The sequence below is a fragment of the Colobus angolensis genome, unplaced genomic scaffold (assembly GCF_000951035.1).
Source record: "Colobus angolensis palliatus isolate OR3802 unplaced genomic scaffold, Cang.pa_1.0 Scaffold104, whole genome shotgun sequence".
Lineage (NCBI taxonomy): Eukaryota > Metazoa > Chordata > Mammalia > Primates > Cercopithecidae > Colobus > Colobus angolensis.
Genome location: NW_012111364.1, coordinates 5,147,207 through 5,163,243, shown reverse-complemented (window position 1 = coordinate 5,163,243; position 16,037 = coordinate 5,147,207). Strand labels below are relative to the sequence as shown.

The 16,037-nt window shown below is 39.1% G+C and overlaps 1 protein-coding gene across 1 annotated transcript in view; it reads right to left on the bottom strand.

The window, feature by feature from the left end:
• THSD7A (thrombospondin, type I, domain containing 7A) overlaps positions 1-16,037 on the bottom strand; it is a 507,842-nt gene that overhangs the window by 19,652 nt on the left and 472,153 nt on the right. The window contains exons 21-23 of the mRNA XM_011942957.1: positions 15,674-15,819; positions 15,067-15,241; positions 10,693-10,866 (exon numbers count right to left, since the gene is read on the bottom strand). Coding sequence (XP_011798347.1) covers positions 10,693-10,866; positions 15,067-15,241; positions 15,674-15,819 — 495 coding nt within the window. The remainder of the gene's footprint in view (positions 1-10,692; positions 10,867-15,066; positions 15,242-15,673; positions 15,820-16,037) is intronic.

Here is a 16,037-nt window from a genome sequence, read left to right as displayed (position 1 = left end):
AAGGAAAGGATCTCACTGTCTGGACTACTCATGATGTAAATGGCATACTAGGTACCAAAGGAAGTTTATGGCTATCGGCAACCACCTACTTAGATACCAGGCGCTACTCCATGAGGGACCGCTGCTTCAAATATGTATGTGTGTGGGCCTAAACCCTGCCCCTTTTATCCCAGAGGATGGGGAACCAATTGAGCATGAATACCAACAAATTATCGTCCAGACTTATGCCACCCGAGATGATCTCTTAGAAGCCCCCTTCTAGCTAATCCTGACCTTAACCTATGTACCGATGGAATTTCATTTGTGGAGAATGGGATATGAAGGGCAGGTTATGCCATAGTAACCGTACTCGAAAGTAAGCCTCTTCCCCCAGGGACCAGTGCCCAGTTAGCAGAACTAGTGGCACTTGCCTAAGCCTTAGAACTGGGAAAGGGAAAAAGAATAACTGTGTATACAGATAGCAAGTATGCTTATCTAATCCTACATGCCCATGTTGCATTACGGAAGGAAAGGGAGTTCCTAACCTCTAGGGGAACCCCCACTAAATGTCACAAGGAAATCATGGAGTTATTGCACGCAGTACAAAAACCCAAGGAGGTGGCAGTCTTACACTGCCGAAACCATCAAACAGGGAAGGAAGAGGGGAGGACAGCAGCATAAGCAGGTGGCAGAGGCAGGGAAAGACCAGCAGAAAGGAGAAAGAAGAGACAGAGAGACAAAGAGGGAGTCAGAAAGAGAGAGACAAAGAGAAAGAAAGAGAAATGGAAGTAGTAAAGAAAAAACAGTGTACCCTATTCCTTTAAAAGCCAAGGTAACTTTAAAACCTGTAATTGATAATTGAAGGTCTTTTCTGCAACCCTGTAACACTCCAATACCGCCTTGTCAGTGTAAATAAGGGCATAGTCTGAAAGCACTGAGGCCACTGACAACCCATAGCTTTCCTATCAAAAATCCTTAACCCAACAGGTTTCCTAACGGGGGATCTAAATCTTAACTAATTACCATACAAAGGTCCGACCAGACCTAGGAGGAACTCCCTTCAGGACAGGATGATAGATGGTTCCTCCTGGGCGATTAAGGGAAAAACGACACAATGGGTATTAAAATTGCTTAATAATTGGTCTGCTCAAACATGCCAGCTGTTTGCACTCAGTCAAACCTTAAAGTACTTACAGAATCAGGAAGGAGCCATCTATACCAATTCTAAGTTAATATGGACTGAACAAGATCTTATTAATAGCAAAGAATAATAATTGAAATCCCAAACTTATAAGGTTTTCAACAAAAGTAAAGTTTGCTGAAAGTTAACAGGGTAACATATATTATCCTAACTTCTAATCTAATGGAAATCAGATCCTATCTGTACCCCTCAAAGCTCAAGTCTGTAAGCACAGGGCCATACAACTAATACCCCTACTTATAGTGTTAGAAATGGCTACTGCTACAGAAACAGGAAGAGGAGGTTTATCTACTTCATTATCTACTACCTACCAGACACTCTCAAAGGATTTCTAAGACAGTTTGCAAGAAATAATGGAATCTATCCTTACTCTACAATCCCAAATAGACTCTATGGCAGCAGTGACTCTCCAAAACTGCTGAGGTCTAGACCTCCTCACTGCTGAGAAAGGAGGAATCTGTACCTTCCTAGGGGAAGAGTGTTGTTTTTACACTAATGAGTCAGGGATAGTACAAGATGCCATCTGGCGTTTACAGGAAAAGGCTTCTGAAATCAGACGACTTTCAAACTCTGATACCAACCTCTGGAGTTCGGCAACATGGCTCCTCCCCTTTCTAGGTCCCGTGGCAGCTGCCTTGCTGTTACTTGCCTTTGGGCCCTGTATTTTTAACCTTCTTGTCAAATTTGTTTCCTCTAGAATCTAGGCCATCAAGCTACAGATGGTCTTACAACTGGAACCCCAAATGAGTTCAATAACAACTTCTATTGAGGACCCCTGGACCGACCCACTGGCCTTCCCCTCTGGAGGACACTACAACTGCAGGACCCCTTCTTTGCTACTATCCAGCAAGAAGTAGCTAGAGCGGTCATCGGCCAAATTCCCAATAGCAGTTGGGGTGTCCTGTTTAGAGGGGGGATTAAGAGGTGAAGCCGAGGCCGGGCGTGGTGGCTCAAGCCTGTAATCCCAGCACTTTGGGAGGCCGAGACGGGCGGATCACGAGGTCAGGAGATTGAGACCATCCTGGCGAACACGGTGAAACCCCGTCTCTACTAAAAATACAAAAAAACTAGCCGGGCGAGGTGGCGGGCACCTGTAGTCCCAGCTACTCCGGAGGCTGAGGCAGGAGAATGGCGTAAACCCGGGAGGCGGAGCTTGCGTGAGCTGAGATCCAGCCACTGCACTCCAGCTCCGGCAACAGAGCAAGACTCCGTCTCAAAAAAAAAAGATGAAGCCGGCTGGGCTTCTGGATTGGGTGGGGACTTGGAGAACTTTTCTGTCTAGCTAAAGGATTATAAATGCACCAATCAGCACTCTGTGTCTAGCTAAAGGTTTGTAAATGCACCAATCAGTGCTCTGTAAAAATGGACCAATAAGCAGAATGTGGGTGGGGCCAAATAAGGGAAAAAAGCTGGCTGGCCGCTGAGCCAGCAGCGGCAACCGGCTCAGGTCCCTTTCCATGCTGTGGAAGCTTTTTCTTTTGCTCTTTGCAATAAATCTTGCTGCTGCTCACTTTTTGGGTCTGCACTACCTTTATGAGCTGTAACACTCACCGTTAAGGTCTGCAGCTTCACTCCTGAAGCCAGCGAAACCACAAACCCACAGGGAGGGATGAACAACTCTGATGTGCCACCTTTAAGAGCTCTAACACTCACTGTGAAGGTCTGCAGCATCACTCCTGAAGCCAGTGAGACCACGAACCCACCAGAAGGAAGAAACTACGGACACATCTGAACATCTGAAGGAACAAACTCCGGAATCACCATCTTTAAGAACTGTAACACTCAATTTGAGGGTCTGCAGCTTCGTTCTTGAAGTCAGTGAGACCAAGAACCCACTGGAAGGAATCAATTCCAGACACAATATAACCCCCAAGGACAGGTCATAGTAGAACATGCCCATTCCACCCTTAAAAACATGCTCAGAAAACAAAAAAGGGTGAATATGAGTAAGGACCCTGCAACGCTATTGGCACAAGCCTTATGTACCCTTAATTTCTTCAATTTAGATGATAAATTTCAATCAGCTATAGAGAAGCACTTTGCAAAAATCACTCAAGATATAATTAGTTTTATGGAAAGATGTAAATCGTAATCTATGGTGCGGTCCAAGTGATTTGTTAATGTGGGGAAGAAGATACACTTGTGTTCACAACCCCTCAGGTCCTCTTTGGATTCCAGCACAATGCATCAAACCATACCATGGGGTGACTGGGACCAACCTGGTACCAAAAATAAAGGAAATGACCCTGTAGAACCTGCAGCCCTGGATGATGCAGCTTCCTTGGACAACACAGGCCGTGTACATTATGCTTAAGAAGAAAACTCAGGAGGCTGAGCGAATCCTGCTCTGGACACAAACACTGTTCACTCCAGATAATCTGTTCCTTGCTATGCTCTCTGTTGCACATTGCAACTCTTGTAGAGTATTGATTTTCCTTATTTTCTCACTCTATCTGCAACCTGAACCTGCTATACTCTATTAGGCCCATCTTCTAGATCTGCCTTTCTTCTGCCCTGTTACTTGGGTAGACATCCTCTTCCCAGCTTCTAACAATGTGACTGCTTGGCTATGCGGGATTAACATACCCCTTGTGGGGTTCCTCGGTAACAGCCCTATAGAACAATGTGCAAAAGCACCTCTCCTGGAAAGACCCCCACTCCTGGGGGTCACTCTTTGTTTGGAAAAGAATATTACTGATTCTACTCATGTATGTCTTATGTTATTTACTAATTCTAGGATGCAACGGTGGAACACAAGCTGTAACTGCTGCACTGTCAAGTCTGTCGCTGCACATAGCTGTACTCTTCAATCAAGAAAACCTGATGCAAAAAACAGAAAAGGGGGAGGAGGAGGATATGGGTCAGAGTGGTGGGAAAAACTATAGGGAAGGCAGCACGCCTTCTGAAAGGTCCAAAGGCTCTGCCTAGATTCAGGGGAGAATAGCCAAAGGCAGCTGTTCTCTGACCCTGAGGCAGACGGCCAGGAGTACGTACAAGGGAATGTAGGGGAATATCTTGAACACGCTTGTTTACTTGTGTTGAGTAGGAACTGATCTTTAATCATCCACACACGTGATGTTCCTTGAAAGGGGAACAATAAATGTTAATTTCTCACAGATTGTGTTTGCTCCAGGCTTTTGGCATTGTGCCTACAGTGAATGAAGGCATGCAGCTCCAGCTTCTCCGGGTGCACTTTGACCACTAGAGCCAGGCAGACCCCTAGCTGCCCTTGCACTGCATACCTGTGTCTGAGTACTCATTTCATTCATCAGTTGGCCAGGGTCTGTGGGATAGACCCAGCACAAACACGTACCAAATTGTAAAGACAATCGACTCTATGAAGAAACTGCATCAACTAATGGAGAAACTAACCAGGTAGGATCATAATGACAGGATCAAATTTACACATAACAATATTAACTTTAAATGGAAATGAGCTAAATGCCTCAATTAAAAGACAGACTGGCAAACTGGATAGTCAAGACTCATTGGTGTGCTGTATTCAGGTGACCCATCTCACGTGCAAAAACACAGATAGGCTTAAAATAAAGGAATGGAGGAATATTTACCAAGCAAATGGAAACCAAAAAAAAAAAAAAAAAAGCAGGGGTTAGAATCCTAGTCTCTGAAAAAACAGACTTTAAACCAACAAAGATCAAAAGAGACAAAGAAGGGCATTACATAATGGTAAAGGGATCAATGCAACAAGAAGAGCTAACTATCCTAAATATAGATGCTCCCAATACAGGAGCACCCAGATTCATAAAGTAAGTTCTTAGAGACCTACAAAGAGAGTTAGACTCCCACACAATAATAGTGGGAGACTTTAACACTCCATTGTCAATATTAGACAAATAAATGAGAAAATTAATAAGGATATTCAGGACTTGAACTAAGCTGTGGACCAAGGAGACCTAATAGACTTCTACAAAACTCTTCACCCCAAATCAACAGAATATGCATTTTTTTTTTTTTTTTTTGAGCTGGAATCTCGCTCTGTCACCCAGGCTGGACTGCAGTGGCACTATCTCAGCTCACTGGAACCTGCACCTCCCGGGTTCAAGTGATTATCCTGCCTCAGCCTTCTGAGTAGCTGGGACTACAGGTACCCAGCACCACGCCCAGCTATTATTGTATTTTTGGTAGAGATGGGGTTTCACTACATTGGCCAGGCTGTTCTCGAACTACTGACCTTATAATCTGCCCACCTCGGCCTCCCAAAGTGCTGGGATTACAGGCATGAGCCACCATGCCCAGTCTAGAATATACATTCTTAGCATCACATTGAATTTTTTCTAAAATTGACCACACAGGTGGAAGTAAAACACTCCTTAGCAAATGCAAAAAAATGGAAATCATAACAGTCTCTCAGACACAGTGCAAACAAAGTAGCACTCAGGATTAAGAAAGTCACTCAAAACTGCTCAACTACATGGAAACTGACAACATGCTCCTGAATGACTACTGGGTAAATAACAAAATTAAGGCAGAAATAAGTAAGTTATTTGAAACCAATAAGTTCAAAGATACAATGTACTAGAATCTCTGGCACACAGCTAAAGCTGTGTTTAGAAGGAAATTTACAGCAGTAAATGCTCACAGGAGAAAGCAGGAAAGATTTAAAACTGATATCTTAACATCACAGTTAAAAGAACTAGAGAAGCAACAGTAAACAAATTCAAAAGCTAGTAGAAGTCGAGAAATAACTAACAGCAGAGCTGAAGGAGATAGAGACACAAAAAAATCTTTAAAAAGTCAATCCCGGAGCTGGGTTTTTGAAAAGATCAACAAAATAAATAGATGGCTAGCCAGACTAAGAAAGAAGAAAAGAGAGAAGAATCAAATAGATGCAATAAAAAATGAGAAAGGATATCACCACGGATCCTACAGAAATACAAACCACCATCAGAGAACACTATACACACCTCTACACAAGTAAGCTAGAAAATTTAGAAGAAAACAGAGAAATTCCTGGAAACATACCCACTCCCAAGACTTAACCAGGAAGAAGTCAAATCCCTGAATAGACCAATAACAAGTTCTGACATTGAGACAGTAATTAATAGCCTAACAACTAAAAAAAGCCCAGGACCAGACAGATCCACAGTCGAATTCTACCAGAGGTACAAAGAGGAGCTGGTACCATTCCTTCTGAAACTATTCCAAACAATATAAAAAGAGGGACTCCTCCCTAACTCATTTTATGAGGCCAGCATCATCCTGATACCAAAACCTGGCAGAGACACAACAAAGAAAAACAAATTTCAGGCCCATATCCCTGATGAACATTGATGCAAAAATCCTCAGTAACATACTGGCACACCAAATCCAGCAGCACATCAAAAAGCTAATCCACCACGATCAAGTTGGCTTCATCCGTGGGATACAAGGCGGGTTCAACATATGCAAATCAATAAACATAATTATCATGTAAATAGAACTAATGACAAAAACCACATGATTATCTCAATAGATGCAGAAAAGGCCTTGGACAAAATTCAACACCTCTTCATGCTAAAAACTCTCAATAAACTAGGTATTGATGGAACGTATCTCAAAATAATAAGAGCTATTTATGTCAAACCCATAGCCACAGGGCTACAGTAACCAAGACAGCATGGTACTGGTACCAAAACAGATATATAGACCAATGGAACACAACCAAGGCCTCAAAAATAACACCATGCATCTACAACCATCTTATCTTTGATAAGCCTGATAAAAACAATGGGGAAAGGATTCCCTACTTAATAAATGGTGTTGGGAAAACTGGCTAGCCATACGCAGAAAACTGAAACTAGACCCCTTCCTTACGCCTTATACAAAAATTAAGATGGATTAAAGACTTAAATGTCAGACCTAAAACCATAAAAACCCTAGAAGAAAACCTAGGCAATACTATTCAGGACACAAGCATGGGCAAAGACTTCATGACTAAAACACCAAAAGCAACAGCAACAAAAGCCAAAATTGACAAATGGGATCTAATTTAGATCCCAACTAAAGAGCTTCTGCACAACAAAAGAAACTATCTAATGGGATAGCTCTTTAGTTGGGATCTAATTTAGATCCCAACTAAAGAGCTTCTGCACAACAAAAGAAACTATCATCAGAGTGAACAGGCAACCTACAGAACGAGAGAAAAATTTTGAAATCTATCCATCTGACAAAGGGCTAATATCCAGAATCTACAGAAAACTTAAACAAATTTACAAGAAAACAACCCCATGAAAAAGTGGGTGAAGGATATGAACAGACACTTCTCAAAAGAAGACATTATGCGACCAACAAACATATGAAAAAAAGCTCATCATCACTGATCATTAGAGAAATGTAAATCAAAACCACAATGAGATACCATCTCACACCAGTTAGAATGGCAATCATTAAAAAGTCAGGAAACAACACATGCTGGGGAGGATGTGGAGAAATAGGAACACTTTTACACTGTCGGTGGGACTGTAAATTAGTTCAACCACTGTAGAAGACAGTGTGGTGATTCCTCAAGGATCTAGAACCAGAAATACCACTGGACCCAGCATATATATATATACCATATATATAATGGTATATACCATTACTGGGTATATACCCAAAGGATTATAAATCATTCTATTATAAAGACACATGCACACTTATATTTATTGCAGCACTGTTCATAATAGCAAAGACTTGGAACCAACCCAAATGCTCATCAGTGATAGACTGGATGAAGAAAATGTGGCACATATACACCATGGAACACTATGCAGCCATAAAATAGGATGAGTTCATGTCCTTTGCAGGGACATGGATGAACCCAGAAACTATCATTTCTCAGCAAACTAACACAGAAACAGAGAACTAAACACTGAATGTTCTCATTCATAATTGGGAGTTGAACAATGAGAACACATGGACACAGGGAGGAAAACATCACACACTGGGGCCTGTTGAGGGGTCGGAGTTACGGGAGCGATAGCATTAGGAGAAATACCTAAAGTAGATGATGGATTGATGGGTGCAGCAAATCACCATGGCATGTGTATACCTATGTAACAAACCTGCACGGTCTGCACATGTACCCCAGAACTTAAAGTATAATTAAAAAAATAAAATTCAAATTAAAAAAAAGAATATGTTCTTATAAAAAAAGATTTGACATAAATAGGAGTTGAGGTATTGCTCCTCACAAGAGGGCATTCGCTGTGGGGTCTGCCTGCAGACCCTAACCCCAGCGATGGGTGAATAAAATGTACACTGACACACAGATATTATCTTTTGCCAGTCCTGCTGATTGTCTGACCATCTACATACCAAGAGAGGTTTGTTACTGTGGCCAGCCCGGATCAGGAGGGAGACTCACATTTGTTAGTTAACAAAAGCTTGAGTCAACGCCATTAGAGGGTAATTGTCATTGTGTACGTCTGGAGTAAAAAGCACACACCCAAGGTTGAGACCACAAGCTAACTAGATAACTTCCTCACATCCCGTTGTTTACTAGTCTACTCTATTTAACTAAAGGTAATGGGACCAGACGCCTTCCGCCAGGTCTATTACCCAAGTCATGTGAAAACCCTCAGGCCTTCCAAAAGGGTTTTGTGGTTATCATAACTAATAACTTTCCCACCAGACTGATCAAATCTCAACAAAGAGTTGTCCGTTTCTTTGAATTTTGAGAAAACTCGTAATTAAAGCCATTTAAGTTTTAGTTTGTGTGCATGTGTATGTATTTCACAGGTTTGAAAATACAATAATCTATGGTATAGGTTTTTTGTTACTCTTGATAAAATATAATAACCTTGTAAATTATCTTCATTAACATTTTCACTTTTGTTAGAAAAAACTATTCACAAAATTATCTTCTATTTTCCAGACTTTATTCTAGTTATAGTAATGACGACTTTGCTTTTTATTCTTCTTCACTGATTTTACCATGAGCTGGTCTATTTTGTCAGTTTGCTCTAAAAACAATCGATTGGTTTTGTTGATTATTTATTTTCAATCTCATTGAATTTATACTCATCCATGTTGCTTGCATTCCGTTTCCTTTTTACTTTTCTTAAAAATTTACTCAGTTGAATGCTTAGTTCATTTTTAACTTTTCTCCCATCTATAGAAGTGTTCAAAGCTTCAGGGTCTCCTCTAGGTACTTCTTTGCTGCATCCCATATAACATTTGCTATATGATGCTTTAGAAGTATGCACACTTCTAAAGTGTGCATGTGGAGATTTGTCATTGTTTTATTGATTCCTAATTTTATTTCCTTGTCATTTTGGGGTGAATACTTTTCTTTCTTGCCTTGAGAATTATTTTATTCATTGCAACTTTTGACCTTTCTTTATTCTTTACTTATCCTGTCCTAGCATATGGAATGTTTTACCTAGTTGATAAATTTAGGAAGATTAAATTGACAGAGCAGGTAATTCTATCTAATTCTTGGGCTAAGTCATCTAGCCCATTTGGTTTTTACTGCAAGTATTCTTTTCCAACAGTTTAAGCTTTTGTCTCCAACTTTTCGGTAAGAAAGGTGATATTTTGTCTCCTACTTGCTGCTATGTCATATTACTTATTTCAGAACATAAGCAGAATTCAGAGTTGTTTGTTGAGCCCCACACCCTCTACCAGATAGCATTTCTTGTTTTCCTGGAGTCTTAGCATGTTGTTTCCCAAACTATGACATTTGATGCTGTGATTCTTGAAGATGTCACGTATTGCTTACACTGAGTGAACGATTCTATGTGTGCATACATTCACACAGACATATAAACATAGATGTTTACATATGTTCTAAGTAATATTTAGATTAAACTCAAGTTTTACCAATAATTTGATTTATCCATTTGAAAAAACATAGTAAAATCTCTTACCTTACTGTGAACTTGTCATTTTAATTTAATTCTGTCATTTGATTTAAATAAATTGAAGATATTGTTAGACTCCTACCTGGCCATAATTGTTTTAAGTGTAAAAATAATGTGCTCCTAATTATCTCAGCTGCTTGGAGCTCATAAAACTAGGAAACGTTTTTGTAAAACTCACATCTTATTTATGAAGGGTGGCAGGATTTTCCGTCTTCCCAATCTTTAGCATTCAGAATCTTCCCCTTACTTTAGTCCTCAGCCTTAAGTGACATCTTAGTAAATTTTTAAATTATTTATTTATTTATTTTTGAGACGGAATTTCGCTCTTGTTGCCCAGGCTGGGGTGCAATGGCACAATCTCGGCTCACTGCAGCCTCTGCCTCCCGGGATCAAGTGATTCTCCTGCCTCAGCCTCCTGAGTAGCTGGGATTACAGGAGCCTGACACCATGCCTCGCTAATTTTGTTTTTTTTGGTAGAGTTGGGGTTTGGCCACGTTGGCCAGGCTGGTCTCACAATTCCTGGCCTCAGGTGATCCGCCTGCCTTGGCCTCCCAAAGTGTTGGGATTATAGGCATGAGCCACTGTACCTGGTCAAATTTATTTTTAACAGACCATTTTTTTAAATCTTATGCTTTGCTTAAGATAGAGTATATGAATGGTAGCACTCACCATCACATGATTTTGTTTCTAACATCTGCTCTGGGCACAGATGCTGATTCTCTAGTTCTTGTATAATCACTGCTCTGGATCGGACCTGTATTCCACCAAAGCCTAGATCCTCACCATTCACACAGGTCAGCTGACACAGGCTCCAGGAAGACCAGTCCTTCAAATAACAGTCACCTGTAAAACACAGGTTTGTAATTTACACCCATATCCACAGAGAAAAGCCAACCCGATAATCATTTTAATTCCAACCCCAGTGGGCAATGTTTTTAGGTATCCCAGCCATACATAATATTTATAAGATTTAAATAGGCATTTAATATTTATAAATTTGTAATTGTATAACTTTGTATATATATTGTTATTTTCTGTATGGCTATTACTGGTCTATGTGTTGACATCAAAGGTAAACTGTGGCTGACAGGAGCTCATCTACTATAATTCATCTCTTCTTAGGATACAAAAAATATTCGATCAAAACCTACCACCACTCTTGTCATTATCATAGTAAAGCGGTTTATTACACAGGAGGTACACTCAAAGAGAGCCTAAATATAAACAGACTTTGTCTTCTAGGTATTCACAATTTTCAAAAAGTTTGAAGTCCAAGGCTCACAAAGCTGGTTTTATGTTTCATTCCTATTTCTTCCCAGAAGAGTGGAGGTGAGAGAGGCAATCGAGCAGTCGCAGTACTGGAAATAATGCCCACTATTTCCTCTGATCTATATCTTCAATCAACTTCTCTTTAAAATATTTTACTGAAGGACAACAAACATGTAAAATGACCACATATCATAGATGCACAGATAGCTGAATTTTGACAATCTGATTATCTAACCATGTGATCAACACCCAAATCAAAGAACAAAACATTCCCAGGATCTCAAAACCCTCCCTTGTGTAATATATGAAATCATACCATATGTACTTTTCTTGTGTCTGGCTTCTTTCTCTCATTTATGTTTCTGAGATCCATCATACATTTATGAAGTTCTAATTTCTTCATTCTTACTACTTTCCATCACGTGAATATATCACAATTTAGATATCCATTCTACTATTGATGGGCATGTGGGGAGTTGTAAATTTTTCCTATCATGTTATTGCAAACATTTCAGTACAAGTCTTTTGATGAACTTATATATGCATTTCTGTTGGGTATGTACCTCGGAGTGCAATTGCTGGGCCATAGTGCATCCATGCTTCCAAAATCTTTAGCCATTTTAAGAACAGAAAAGATTTTATGAAATACACCCTTTCCATTAACCCATCCATTCTTCAGAGTGACTGCTTAATGATAACTCTTCAGAGTACACAGTCAATTATGATAGACACAAATTCACAAAGGTTTCTCGTCACTTATTTATTCTAGCCAGGCCATATGAATAATTCCTATTGCCTTATATTATGCTGAAGGTGACTGGTATTAGCATAAAGTTGCCTGGAAATCTGATTAATGGAAAAACTTCTTGTGTCATGCCGAAGAAGTCCTGGTAAGACATGAATTATTGACTAACATATATACACATAATAGTAAAATGGAGTGATTTTTGTAGGCCTTTATTAAAGAATGTAATTGGTACTCCTGAAGGACCGAAAGTTCTAGTAAATTTTGGAAATGCAAAGGAAAAAGAAACTAGAAAGAATTTCTAAGTAGTCTGAAAAAGTTTTAGGAACACTTTTATTTCCTAGGAAATGTCACTTTGTGGTTACTCAGTTTTTAATTATGTAGGAAAACTGCTAAAGTTCAAAAAATTCCTGTCAATATGAATGTAATAAAATTTCACCTCGGTGATTGAAAATTACATGGAAAAGAAACATACCTTTTACCAATAGGCTTTATCTTTGTGGCAATCCACATTTAGCATCATTTATTTTGCAACAAAATGTAATAAATCTTTTAATGATAGTTTGTGAGTTATGTAATTATCACCCCTAAATAATACATGTCAGGCTTTAAAGATGTAATCACAGCAAATGAGAGTGAGATACTCCCTTGTTCTAAACATACTTTTCTATTTTGACCATGTAAACCATTGTAGTAACAATAAAATTACCCTATGCCTGCCAAAGATATGACAATTAAACACATGAAATGTATTTCCTAATTCAGTGTTCTACTCTTTAAAGCTTATTAGTTCACATATTGCTAGCTTTCAAAACCCATCATTAGAGAAAACTAGCAAGAGAGGAACTGAAAAGAATAGATTGTAATTTAGAAGAACAGCCTCCTAGATTTGCAATTACTTTAATTAAAACAATGTGTTTGCTCCGTTCTATGTTATCATGGGATCCTGTAACTTTCCTTCACATCATTTACCACAGATTATAATCTTATGTTTATTTACGTCACTAGTAGATTAGCAATTGTTCCCTTCCATTAGAAAGTAAGCTCTACAAGGACAGGGTCTGTTGGTCTTCACTGTATCTCCCACCTCAAGTCCAGGGCCTGACTTGTACTTAACAGTCAAATGAGTGAGTGAGTGTGCTGCAGGAAGTATATAATGAAATCACGTGAGGAGTATCCATAGTAAGGCATGCACCACTGTCTGACAAGGATGCCCATTCTGCTCAATGGTGTGAATGTCCTTGACCCTGCCTGGAGCTGTCACCTGCTGCCACAGCCTCAGGCTGGGTCTACAGTGAAGCGAAATGATTTTATTAAATTGAATTGTGTGTGAGATCTTAAATGGTATCAGACTAGTTTCAGCAGCAGGAAATGAAAGAGGGGAATTGCTGGATCAGCAAAAGGTTGTTGGCAGGTGTAGGAATGTCTGAACAGCAACACTTTGCCCGGCTTTAGAAAGTCAGATTTTCTGTTACTTTAAGTTTTATTTTATTCTTTTTTAAAATTGTGATAAGACCATGTAACATGAGATCTACCCACTTAACACGTTTAGGTATACAATACAGTATTGTTAACTACAGGCACTATGTCTTACAACGGATCTCTAGAACTTACTCACCTTGCATGGCTGAACCTTTACACTTATTGAGAAACAGCTGCTATTCAGATTTTTGGTTTTTAAAAATAGTTCAGTTCTTGACCTGAAGTAGATGAAAATATCCATGTGTGCAAAGATCAATACAATAGTTGGATATTCTCAGAGTCTAGGGGGTTTGTCCTCAAAATAACCCCTATCAGGGTTATTTTATTTACTGTTTAATTTCATTCAGTTCATCTTAAACTATACCCTACTATTTTTATCATCTCAAACGATTTTTTTTTTTTTTTTTTACAAAGGAATAAGTAACTCGATGAGTGAATAAATAGCTAAAACATGTCCGTTTTTCCAGGTTTTAGGGACTCAATCCCATTTACAAATTTTTGTTAATATATGTTATCCACTTTTAAAATTTTCTTAAATCACATCATTTTATATAGAAAATGTGTTTTATGCCCCATTATTTTTGCCAAATCCTTAATTTTTAACATTTTGAGGTCAGATTCAAAACAAAATATTATAAAAGAGATACAATTTTTAAATGATAATTATAAGCAAATTGGGAGAATACAAATTTTCCACCTGGGGATAAAATACAGGTAATTCATTTTCTATCTGCTCATTTCCAGTCCACTAATAAATTGTTGCCCCTATCTATATCTTTTCTAAGGATGGGTTTTCTGGCATATTTTGGCATTAAATTTCCTCTACAATTCTCTGCATCAAGCCCAAATTCATAAATATTAGCTTATCACTGTCTGCCATTTTTTCCACACTATTTGAAATACAAAATTTTCTTTCTACATTTACTGCACGCACCCATTGTGTCTAACATTGAATCTGAAAAATATCTTTCAACAGTTTCCTCCGTACTGCTATTTTGTCTTCCAGTTGTAGATAATCTGTTTTTTTCCTTACTGAAGACTTTACTACTTATTTTTCTATATTTTATGTTTTAACTACATTTATCTAGGTATGAGTTTGTTGTTCATTCCACCCTGGACCCAGGGTAAGCTGTTATTATGAGGACTTAATCTGTTTTTAGCCATTATGTGTTTAAACATTGCCTCTCTTTCCCTATTCTCTTCTGGAAATCCCTAATAGGTTATGTTTTATCCTTATTTTCTCAACTTTTCTTTCATACCTTTTCTGTGGAGCATGGGCTTAAGGCCTTAATTACCATCTCCTGCAGATGTTAAAACTCCAGAGGGTGTTGAGAGAGGCCACATGGGAGACCTGGACTTCACCCCTACCTGGTAGTAATGAGACAGCGCCCCGTTCCCCACAGGCATAGTGTTGAGCTGTTGGCATAAATATTACTGAATAAGAAGACTGTTGACATCCTGTAACTTATATTTTATATGCAACCCCTTCATGGCCCTTGTCCTAGGGAAAAATAATCAGAATATGAATTCTCTTTTGCCGTGGTTACCTGGGCAAGGCTCGGTGCAGGTTTCCTCCAGAACCATGTTTTTATTACCATCTATAATGAGTTCAATGTCAGCACAGAATTCCTCATCCACCACTTTGCTGAAATCATCTGCTGACCCATCACTTACTACACAAGAAACGTTCCTTGTTCTGGTCCCTTCTCCACACTGGGCCTCCTGGAATGGCGGAAGAAATAACTAATTAGAAAAGGAGAAATACAGAGAGCTCATCACTTAGTTATCTCTGCACCATTGACTTTGATTTATGAACATTTAGAGAAGCATTTGAAACCCTAAGGAAGAAGCCCTATAGGGCACTAGCAATAAAGCATACATTGAACAATTTATTTGTTTTCTAGCTAAAGACAGGAAAATAAATTTTCATTAAAATGAATCAGTCTCCAAATGATTAAAAATATACAGAGCAGGGAGTTATCAAAACTAATTAAATGGTTATAAAATGGCAAGGCACATAAAAATTTTAAGAAGCTTGTCATCTGTGAGCTCTGAAAAATATTTCTAACACATTATTTTTGTCTGTTTTTCTGCAGATAAAGTCTCTGCAGATAAAGAGTACACAATTCCTTACAACTTCTTGAGATTTGATACCTGCACTTGGCATGGAGACCACTGGCCATATTGCCACTGATAACAAGGCTTCACTGGGCAGGGTTTGGACTGGTCCATCAGGGAAGGGCATGGTCTTCCATCACCTTGAAAGGGCTGTGTCACTGTTCGTCTTCGGATCATTTTTCCTTTAAGAGATACAAAGTGATGCAACTTTAATATATGTTATGGTTTTGCAAGCATATATGTCATCGGGAGAAGGCATCACAGTGGTATCTCCTGAGGTGATCCAGGAACAAGTAAGGCTTAGATGTTTTGGAAAGAAAGACAACCAATCCAACCTTTCTGAAGATTATCTGATATGGGTTAAAGCAAGAGGGATTTTTTATTTCATATTCCTTGACCA